The 12,182-nt window shown below is 31.2% G+C and overlaps 1 protein-coding gene and 1 long non-coding RNA gene across 2 annotated transcripts; one reads left to right on the top strand and one right to left on the bottom strand.

The window, feature by feature from the left end:
• Window positions 1-52: 52 nt before the first annotated feature.
• Window positions 53-5,250, top strand: LOC125385487. The gene is made up of 2 exons (XR_007224813.1): window positions 53-1,201; window positions 1,532-5,250. It is a non-coding gene; the product is annotated as an uncharacterized LOC125385487 (long non-coding RNA).
• On the bottom strand, window positions 5,250-11,447 carry LOC100651081 (importin-4). Its single transcript, XM_048407718.1, has 15 exons — window positions 11,288-11,447; window positions 10,829-10,915; window positions 10,650-10,757; window positions 10,428-10,580; window positions 10,178-10,363; window positions 9,807-10,101; window positions 9,574-9,731; window positions 8,898-9,495; window positions 8,593-8,828; window positions 8,297-8,508; window positions 7,886-8,226; window positions 7,645-7,820; window positions 7,358-7,560; window positions 6,954-7,264; window positions 5,250-6,856 (listed from the first exon to the last, which is right to left on the bottom strand). The coding sequence occupies exons 1-15, from the start codon at window positions 11,339-11,341 to the stop codon at window positions 6,732-6,734; spliced, it is 3,243 nt and encodes a 1,080-aa protein (XP_048263675.1). The 5' UTR covers window positions 11,342-11,447; the 3' UTR covers window positions 5,250-6,731.
• Window positions 11,448-12,182: the final 735 nt, after the last annotated feature.

Raw genomic sequence — 12,182 nt, 5'->3', positions numbered from 1 at the left:
GTTTTATCGTGATAAGGGAAATGGGCCACTCTAAACGCTGCCTTCCCTTCTCTATCTATAGCATTTCCCTCTTCGACTCCGTGGACGTTTAACGAACGCGTGGTCACGCTTTTCCGAGCTTTCAGCCTTTCAGAGGCGCATACGAGCACGTGATGCCTCGCTGCCAAAGCGATAAAGCCACTTGTCCGTTGTCCGAGATCACGCTCGTGATTTCATTCCGCCGGTTTGTCCTTTTAAGCAGCACGACCGATGTTCGTCGGATTCGTTAGTCGGGTTCCTTTCGATTCCGCGAAACCTCCTACGTTCGTCGTTTATAATTCACATGTGCTTGTCCGGCGATCGTTCACCACTGAAAATAAAATGATAGATTCGTGTGAGTGTCTTTGTAAGAATGTAAGGTCGTTTAACAAAGAGATCGTTAGTGAAATATCATGGATAATACAGTGCTATTTTAAATAAGCGTAAACGTAGAGTGAACGTGAATTAGACGCAAGAAAGATTGAGAAGAGTAACATAAACATGTGTTAGCTTTAATGGTATCCATTATCGTGATAGGCAACTTTCTCTGTCAGATTCACGCTCGATGCATCTTCATTAGAAGCGACTCGTGATTAGGAAGAATGGAAGATTCTTTCGAAATTTTATCGAGCTCGAGTTTCATCGAGACTCTTTCCATATTATCATTTATCCTTGATCGATCTCGATCCTCGGTCGATAATCCGGTAGTCTTCTGGTATACATATATACTGAGAACTTGATCACCTGATTATGACGCAGGTTTTCTACAGAGGTACGCAACTAATGCGAGGTTTTATGTTTATTTTCTTCTATCGTGTAATAAATAATTTCCCTACTCCAACGACATTTTAAAACTACTCTTCAACAGATTCACTGATAATCTTAAATCTATTGTAATATTCGTTAATCTGCAGAATGAAAAGAAAAAATTATTTAACAATAAATTTTATAGATAGAATCGATTTATCTCGTATTAGTATATATTTATTAGCGCGAAAATAATATTTGCAAGCAACAGTTCAGTCATTGCGTTTGTTACCTCACGCTTGAGTACTCCTTGCTGCCGGAAATAATGCATGCATCTATGAATTAAACTCCTACCGATAAGTGTGAATACGTGTATTTTAATTTGCATCGAGTCATTTAAGAAACGACACAGTCTTATTTTTAACTACTTGCAAAGGTAAATACAGAATATGTATATATAACCTTGACTAACAAATTTGTGATTTTCGAAGCTGCAAAGAGATGAATGAAGACACTAAAAATACTAGCCATAAGAATATTTCAAATATCATAATATCATAATTAAAATATCATAAAATGTATTAAAACTTTCAACTACAATTGAAAATATTCAGCCTCTAAATCCCTAATAAAAATTTACACTTGGGAATATTGATTAATTATTAATTATTAATTGATTAATATAAACTGTGTAACATACTTGATAGAAAGTTATGGAGCGTCAAACGATAATTAAAATATTAAAACGATAATAATTAATGTCTAGACTCGTACAAAAGTCTCCAAGTGCAGATACAACAAATCTACTGACATACGTGCGAAGAATTGCAAATCATGCATGCTGATTCAAAAACTCGACGACCTCCCACCGCGTCTACAACAAGTCAGACCGTCAGACGTCTTTTAATCGTCGTGTCTTAATTACATCCTGCTCTCGCTCCTTCGCATGTGAGCGAAGCCGTGGACACTTCACGTATCCCTTCGGGTCGTTTCAACGACCAAATCCAATCGATTCATTAAATAAATGACGGTAGAAGAAAGGATACAATTAGCTTGTTAGTCAAGCAGGATGTTTTCCGCACTAACAAATAAACCACGAAGGAACAAATCGATTATTATACCGTTCAAGACAGCTAGGAAATTATTTGCTCAAGTGACTTCATCAATGGGTAAGAATTCGATGCTTAAAGAGCTCCAATATTTCATACAGGTAATCGCCAAATACATATAATCTAACATAAAATATTGTATACAAATATATTTTTTATAATGATTTATAAATATAGCTACCTAATCCTTCTTTTCGAATGGAATCTACACAATAATTGCGAAAAAGCGAAGTTAGTGATCGTGTAGACTGTGATCTTTCATCGATCATACTCTTGTCAGAAACATCGACTATTGTTAGATTATTAGCTGGATAATCGAGCAATCGACCGAGTCATGCTATTGATCTCAGTCTGTAATTACAGTGTTAAAAAAAGAATGGTGTCTATCTCTTTGTAATTTTATGACAGGATAAAAAGCTGTTACGACACCATCCGTGAAGATAATCAGTTCGTTTGTTCATCCTGTAATTCAAGAGGATCGAGCATCGATAACCGATGAAACTGCATTGTTGAAGATTCTTTATTCATGTGCAAATATTTACACCAATATGATGTGCAATGATGTGCAAAATAGAATGCAAAGCTCCGTAGATAAGATGCGTAATGAAAGAAAGAAGTGTGTACGATGATCAAGTATGGCATCAATACATCCAACGAAATATTCTACACCCCTAATAAATTAGAGATAAATAGTTTGAACATGCACGGACCTTCAGAATAATTACTAGAGTATTATGACAGTTTTTCTTTTATATTTAAGTAATAAGTAATAAGATTAACATGATCGATGATCACTTACCAATATTATTAGAACGATGTCTCTCTATGATTCTAATTTCCGCCAAACTATCCAGTATAGTAGCAGACGATGTACACGTTTCCACTATTTAGACACGTTGCTCGGACAATTCATCGATGGATCACACGATTTAACCGCGTTGAGCCGCCGCGCGCAATAAGCCACTTTCGTCTGACGAAACTTTCCACTAGCGATATCTCCATGAAGCATGGCAAGCTCGGCAGGTACACAGTCGGGCCACGGACATGGGTCGTACACCTACGACTCCTTTTTGATTCGAGTCATGGTGGAGAACCCAAGGACACAAACCAGCATCAAGCACTCGATATGCGTGCACGTATAAGGTGTCCAAGAATTTCAGTACTCTCCGGATTTATGTATCTACTTCGACGCCTTATTGTTAATTACTCCTTACAATACGTTCCTTTACGATCTATTTCTTATACAAGTTGTCCAAAAGTCATATTAATTAACTCCATAAATTGACAAGTACAAAGATAAGAATTTATGCCTATTTACGCCACTTTCCTACGATAAATAAGCTTATGGAAATACATAATTTGTTCCTTCGAGTCGTTTAATATCAATCACGTATCTAGGTAGTCAAATTGAGAAACTTAGAAAAGATGAAGTTGATTAGTTCGACTTCTGCAAAGCTTGTATATTTATTATATATTATATATGTATAGTCCATCGTAAGAATGAGAATATTGATTCATTACAAGATTTCTAATGAAATCATTGAAATTTAAAAATTCCAGTTTAAAAGATTGCATTTTGTATGAAGTATGAACTTGTCTGTTTTTGATCAATAAGTCAGGATTTGAGTACAGATCGAATATTTTATCGTACATATAAATAGATGATGATATCGGAGTTTAGTTATTTGTAGACCAATCGATATTTCAATTTTGAATATCCGCTTCTGAAAATTCTTCCCGCCCGTTCATCGATGGATTGTATCGCGAACAAAATCTACACTTACGCAACTGGCATAGCAGGCATTCTTATGCTTTCTAAACACGAGAAACATCGTTAGAATTAGTCTGAATTCAAGAAATACATCCAAGAAAAAGATAACATTTATGGAAAGTTTGTACACGTGCATAACATATATGCTCATTTTGCCAAACAGGTTGACACTACAAAACAAAAAATATAAAAATTGATGAAATTATATGAGATAAGTATTAATGTAGTGCTTTGGTATTAAAATTTCAAAAATTTTAAAAAGCGAAGTTGACCACTTTGGCTTATGATGTACCTAATCAAATCAACAAAAGTATATCAGAATTTTAATACACCGTGTACGTAGGTGCGTATACCTGTGGGTACGCACACAGTTAATTCATCGATGACTAACACACTCGGCTCAATGGCATGAAAAGAACCTCGATAACACTTTATGACTTCCGTCGTCTCGCTACACGAAGGTCGTCGTTCGACAAGTTTGTGTGTCAAACCGATATATAAAAACGAGACATCATCTGATCGTGAAAATCGTTATGACAATATATGGAACACTTTCTCAAAACAAGTTGCACCCTTTATAGGAAATACAGTCGGAGACAAAAATAAATGCACAGATGGTGAAAGTATCGATGAAATTTAAAGAAACTAGTGCTATTGTTATACATACCTAAGGTTTATCTATTATATGCCATTATAGTGCGTAGGTTATTTAGTAAATAACTTAAATTAATATTTACATTTTTGTATAAACAAGCAAAATATTTAACAAAACATTATTGATACCTATTTCCACTATTATTTGTTCACTTATTTTTGTTTTCGATTATATTTCAATTTCAATTCTCGTTTTATATTTCAATTTTGATTCTCGTTTTAGGGATCGTTTCGATTCTCGTTTTATGGATCGTTTCGATTTTCCTTTTGGGGATCGTTTCGATTCTCGTTTACATACAAATCAATTTGATCGATAATGATACATTTTTATTTCTTGGGATAAGTACATATATTTACTCATTATTGGAATTATTTTGTTATATATATTGCGTTCTTTATATATAAAATATCTACTAATAAAAACAGAATGTAATAGATAGATAAAAATTAAAAAAATAAATAAATAATAAGTAAATAAAAAATACGATACCTGTATTATAATGCAACTCATGTAATGTTTGTCTATGCAATCGTACACGTATCATTAAATATAGATATACATATCTATGTACGTACGTAAAAGTGATATTTTTGTTTAATGAATATGCAAAAAATTGTATATTCTAGTTTCTCCAACAGATTATTTTTCAAGAAGATGGGTGTTATCGTAGAATATTTTAATTTTGAAGCACATGTATATAACTGTGTATCGTAATCCAATATTTCTATCAATTTCTATCTGTGCTACTAATCCATAGGTGAACAATAGTTTCCTACTTCGATTTCTGGTAAACCTATTTCGTCAATAACAACAATCTCTATTAGATTCCTAAACCTTCGATTTGTAATTATGTACTTTTTATATAAAAAAATTTGAGTAATAACACTAACAATTTAGAGAACTTTTTAAACGGAAAAGAAAGATTATAATTTAAAAAATTCAATTACAGTTCATGTTGTTAAAAATCATCAATTTTTATCCAATTAAAACTTGCCATTCATTTCTTTCGCGTTACAATTCCGTTTAGGATTTCGTACTCATATTTCCCACACAAGTATTAATTTAATGCATATATCATAATGTACATATGTATAATACTTCATCAATATAATATACAAACAAACATGTACATACAAACTTTTTTCCTCTTAATACTATACAGTGGTGAACATTGAAATGCTAATAATTCGCCATTAACATGATTCTCTCCCTAATCTTTGCACAAATATACCATAATTATATCTTATACTTTTTATACATTGAAATAGTATGTGATAAATTAACAAGACGAATATTTGATAATTTTATGAGGGTACAAAGGCTCGTTAAGTTATCTCGTACTCTTAAATGAAGTATTAATAATGTGATAAATTCAACGTCTACTATAATTTTGACAATATATGTTACTGACTGTAACGTTCATTCGCTATATTTATATATTTATAATTAAATTAAGTCAATATAAAGTTACTCGCAATAGTAAAACATTTCGACCAATTGTAGTAGTACAAACATAATAAGCATGTATAATCTTATGTTTGCCTAAATAAACAACGCAATAAATCTTCTGTCTTCTGTTAATGATTCATAATAGCAATATTGAAGAAATTTTTAACTCTTTAATAAATATGAACTTCGATAAAATTAAGTGGAAATTTATATAGTTTAATAATTATATAATAAAAAAAATACAAAACCTGTTTGTAAAACCAATGTAGTGCAACAATTTTATTTTTCAAATGATACATTTGTATTCAATGTATACACATAATGCTTCATGCTATATGCACCACTCTTGATTAGAAACAAACAGAATGTAATAACAAATGGTTCGTTTCTAGATATATATAACAGCTTGAAAACTTAGTTTTCAACAAGTAGATGTGCAATAAATTAATTCTTTTAATTATTCTGATTATATTTTTATGTCAAGTTAATTTGTGGAATTTAATACTTATTATTCAATAAGTCTGGCTGTATTTATAAAAAAGAAATTAAGAAAGAACAAAAATTGTGTAGACTAGAATTTAATATATGTTGTCTAGAAAAAGGAAGAAATATTTCCATACTAGGTGTATTTTTCTGTAAAATCATACAGTATTACAAAATATGAGCACCAAAAGCTTTAATAGTATACTGTTACTATTGATGTGATTAATTGCACTTATTGACCGTTTGATATTATATAAAAAGAAATATAATTTCCATAATTATGATGTTTATAAATAATAGACACTGTATGGATGTATATAAAATTGTTAACTAGTATAACTAGTATTGAAATCTTCAATTCATTAGATATAACTTAAAAACATGAGATATATGGCGCATATCACTTCCGTTGAGGCGCAAATGTTTTCATCTATCAGTCTGAATGTTTGTTGCAATCCGAAACAACCAAAAACAATAGTTTTCGAATCCATATTGGAACCTAAGAAAATATGTATTGAATGTTCGTGGCAACTTCCGCTGAAAGTTCGACAAGCACGGAATTCCATTCATCTGGAAAGTCTCGCTGGGCAGATTTAACGAACTCCATAACAGTATTTTTCGCTTCTGCATGAAAAACAAATATAACATAATTTAATATGTATTGCAATAATTTCATAATATTTTACTGCGTAAAATAATAAGAAAACATAGCATAGCATACCATCATCTGTAGTTCTATTTTCATGTAATACACTGACTGCAACTTTGAGTAATACGTCCATGTATGATCGTAAAATAGGATGACCAGCTTGATATAACGTTAATATACTTCTAAAAACTGCTTTATTCTCTTCAAAATCTTCTTTTAGTGGCAACTGCTTAACAAAAATTGGAAATACTTGATCAAGTGGCACGTTCATATAATTAACGATGATAAGCCGTGCAATTGCTCCAACTATATTATCACGTACTCCTGCATGTGATTCTTTATAAATCGCATTTGACAAAACTGTTAAAATATCGGGAAAATGCCTATTAAATTGTTGTTAAGAAAAAAAGAAAATTGTATAAAATATTATAATAATGATATGTTAGATAATTAGATAAGATATATTAGAAGGATACATATAAGCATTGCTGTGCAATGCAAGTTCGCCAATTCCATATATTGCGTTATTTCGAACTTCAGCATTTGGATCATCTACAAGTTTCAAAAATGTAGGAAGCAGGATGTGTATGAAATTAGACGTTTGTTGTTTAAGGGCTGAAAAACATTCTGAGATTGTACCAACTGCAAAAGATCTTTGAGCTTCTGATTTGTTTTTTTTCTGAAAAGATTGTTTAATTTTTAAATTATGACATAACAATTGATATTAATAAGTGCATAACTGAAAATAGAAAGAGCCATGTACCAATCTTTCTAAGAGCATTGGCAACACAACTTGAAAATAATGCCCAAAGTCTTCTGGTGGGATTACTTTTCCAAAATTACAAAATACGTCACCCGCACATTCAACTAATAATTCATCCTGTTCAGCTTCAATATCTAAGTCTTCTGCTTCTTCTTGATCTTGACATTCCGTCTTTCCTGTTAAAAACAATTTTCTTTGTATAGTTGAAATAACAAAAATATAATCTGCATTGAGTCTTTACCTAACATGACATCAGTGACACAATTTATAATAGCCTCTTTATGACCTTCTCCGATAAGAACATCTGATTTTATTTCTTTCAGAAGTTCTGCATAAGCATCTAAGCCACTAATAGCTACTGTTCGTTCATCACCCAACCTTATCAATTCAGACAATTTTGGAATAAATACAGAGAGAGCTTTTAATAATGCTTGCATTCCTTCGTTAGTATTAATATCTGAAAAACTAAAACAAAACTGTAGAATGGCATCAATGACAGCTTTACGAATATCTTCTTGTGGATAATTGATTAATTTGAATGTTTCCTCAAAAGATTTTTCAAGATATGGCAGAAACGCTTCTCTAAAACAAAAAATATGGAACTATTAGAAAAAAATATACGATCAAAATGAGAAAATATTAAATATTTTACCCTGTATTTTCCGCAATTTCTTTTAAGGCTAGAATTGCTTCTTCTTTTTCTTCAATGTATGCATTCTCAACACTATAACCCGCCACATCGTCATCATCATCATCTTCTTCATTATCTGTGTTTTCAATATCTTCTTCATCATTTTCATTTTCATTTTCACTAAGGTCATCATAAATCGGGAAAACAGAAGTTTCATCTTCCTTAAAATGAGGCTGTCAAAAATAAAACAATATAAGTATGAATATAATTAATTTGTTTTTCCTCATATATACATATTTCACAATTTGCTCACATACCACTATGCCTTCTGAACTTTGTATGCTTGTAATCATGTACTCAATGATTTCTGGTAAAGCAGCTGCTATTTCTTTTTTCATTATCGTACTAATTGATGCAAACAATCCATAAATTGACTTTTTCAAATCCGGATCTTCTGTTTCTTTCAATAACTTCATTCCAAAGTTAAGAGACCTACCAGCCAAAGGTGCAAAATTTGTATCACCTATTGTTCTTGCGATTACTCCAAGGGTATCTACAATATCAATTAAACATTAATATCATTGATAAAAATTACATGAAGTTTAAATGTTCTTATTCATACCAACTGCTTGCACTTGAAGACACATAGTTTCTTCTATTTGTTTTTCTGAAAGATAACCATCGAGAATAGTAATAATTTTTTCAAAATATGGTAGCATGTGCTCTTTACTCGCCATAGCAGCTGAACCTATGGCGCTCAGGGCAAGTTCTGTAACGTGGACTGGAGTATCCGCGCTCAAAATTTCGAAGAGTCTTTCCATTAAAGTTGGTAAATACGGTAAAAGACTTTCATTCAAATTTTCACAAAACATTTCCAATGCATAAAACATACGATCAACCGAAGGTGGTTCTTTCTTTTCTTGCTTAATATGCGCGCATATTTGACCAAGATATTCGAATAATACTGGTAATAATTCGGATGAGTATTGAGAAATATTTGGCTGTAAGTGTTCAGAAAACTGTCCCAAGGCAAAGAGTGCAGCATTACGCACTACCGGAACGGGATCACTAATTCCTTGACAAGTGCAACGTAAGAAGGATTCGAGATATTTAGTGCGGATATATTCTGAACAACCTTCTGCTAATACCGCCATTGCTAAGTATGATGCTTTCTTTGCATATACATCTGTACCTTGCAGACTGGGTTCTATGTATTGCAACTATAAAAATAATAAAAGAATAAAATATTAGATACATTTTACAAAACAAAAAATTGTTACAAATATTTTAAGTCATACCAGTTGTGGAATTAGCTTCTCTGGGGGCAAATGAAGTGCAAGTAAATCTAAAGTTTGAGTAGCACATGTTACAGGAGTATTGTCTTCATTATCACCACTGAAGTAAACCTCATCATTGTCATCCTCAGGTCGTGTGGACATGAGATTAAATAGCATATCTATAAAATTGAATTCATAAAATATACATTATCATACAAGCAAAAATGTTTGTTTAAGATGTAAACACATTTTACCTAAAATTGGTTCAACAAGTTTATGTTTGATTATGGCTTTCTTTTTTGTTCTAGCTAACCAACCAATAAAACCAACTGCTTTAACTCTGAGGGCATCATCTAATGCTTTGTTACCAGCAATAACAAGGCACATAGTAACAAGAGCTTTGACATGTGGTGCTATCACAGCAATTGCATTTTCACATAATTCATCTAATAATTCAAAACATTGAATAGCTTTATCTTCGTGAGAAGTAGTAAGAGATTGAATTGTGGCCATTATTTGTGGCATCATTTGATGATAAGCATTTACCATCTATAGAAATTGTTTGTCATTAGATATAATTTTCTATACTTTCAATCAATATTTAATCATTATATATACAACTCACCATTTGATTGCCTTCAACTAAGGGAACAAGACTCTGCATTATTTTTAAAATATAATATGCTACAGGATTTCCCAAATCTTGTAAACTATTTAATGTTTGTCCCAAAAGAATTGCAAGTGATGCGGCATGTGTAAGATAGGCATCAGGTGCAATTTCAGTCATAATTGACAAGGTATATGTTCCCAACTATAACAAAATTATATATTACAACGATCTTACAATATATAAAGTAATTATTATCATTTTATACCTCTTTATTCGCTAAATTTTCACTAGTAATCAGTTGCTGTACAAATTGCAAAACTTCTGGCCATCCATTATTAGGCAATTCATGTTTTACAATTATGCCTATTAACTGTGCAATCGCATTCTTTACCATTTTTTCTGGTTCATTAACTAATGCCTAAAAAATAAAAAAAATTATATTCGTTTTCATTAAAATAATATGTATTCCAAAATAATAGTTTCTTACCTGCAAAATTACTGTCTTAAATTCATTGCGTATATGTTGTGGTAATTTCAACCAATGTTTGCCTTTAGCGTAACGCTTCCTTAGCAATATAGCTGCATATTGTCTTATCTAAACATAGATAATTCTTTCTTATGAAACATGGCAGAAATAAAACATTCGTAGGAATCAAAAATAAAAACCTGTGAATTTGTTGATGATACAATAAGTTGACATAATGCTGGTATACTTTCTGGCTTCTTGAAAGCTTCTCTAAGTTCTGTAGTTCCCTGCAAATATTGTATCAATATATTATCTTATATATCTACTTATGTGATGTAGATATTAATGACTTTGAAAGATATACCAATTAGCAAAGTGTATGCTCATCCTTATTTAATAAAGAAACTGGAGGAGTACATGACATGCATATTAAAACACTAGTGATAGTAAGAAAAATGAAGACTTAAGAAATAAAATGCATGGTCACTTGTGTAAAATAATTTATAAGACAGAAGTAGTTATTTTTGTTAAAATGTTAAATATAGATTACATAAAATATTTCGATCTTCTGCTTTAAATGGTTAGCAATAGAAGCAAACACGTGTTTCGAACATTACAAAATTTCCTTTTTTTATTACACGTCATTTCACTAAATATACCTGCTGAATAGATGTGTTATCCGCTACAAGTAACTTTAGTAATATCTCCTCCATTATTAGTTTAATATTAGTAAACAAAATATAGATGTGGCAGTATTTCCGAACAAAGTAGCCGGCTGTCTACTACCGCTTTTCTGACCTGTTGGTGACGTAGTGACGTCTTTATAATACTCTAATGCGCATGTGCGACATTCTGCTGTATAAAATATCTAACAAAAATTTCTTAGTATCAATTATTTCTATCATAGATTAGCTTAAAATAATTGTAAAATATACCATATTCCATAACACCGATTCTTATTGGAGAATTATTTCAACATTTTAAAGAATGTTCATTTTCTACACTAAAATATCATGGCTGCAATTCAAGAAATTTTCAAAATGACTGTACGAGATCCGAGTTCTGTAGATGGCACTTGAAGCGTTACGCATCACCGTGCGAATACAAATTTGTTGTTTTAGAAATTTCAAGGTTTTGGTTTAAAATAATTTATAATTTTGTATATTTAATTACAATATTAAAATAATCAATAAAGGGATTAATCTAATTATCAAGATAACTAAGAGGTAAGAGAGCAAACGAATTAAGCGTTAAAAAAGAAATAAATTTAAATTTTAATATAACCCCAGTTAATAATTATTAGGATTTTTGGCTGTTAATGCTTTTCATATGATATACAGATATTTGTCACATATTTAAAAATGGACAAAAATTAAATGCATTTACAGAAAATAACAAAATGTATAATATTAATGTAAAACACAAGAAATGCAAATATTTTTATTTTTATATTATAGGACAAAATATTACCGATATTCCCCTAGTCTATTTATGCTCACCAAAATGAACATACAGAATATTCCACCAGTCCATTTGAAATATCCTCCTTATTTC

Source organism: Bombus terrestris, chromosome 7, assembly GCF_910591885.1.
Source record: "Bombus terrestris chromosome 7, iyBomTerr1.2, whole genome shotgun sequence".
Taxonomy (NCBI): domain Eukaryota; kingdom Metazoa; phylum Arthropoda; class Insecta; order Hymenoptera; family Apidae; genus Bombus; species Bombus terrestris.
This window is presented reverse-complemented; position numbering and strand designations above follow the sequence as displayed.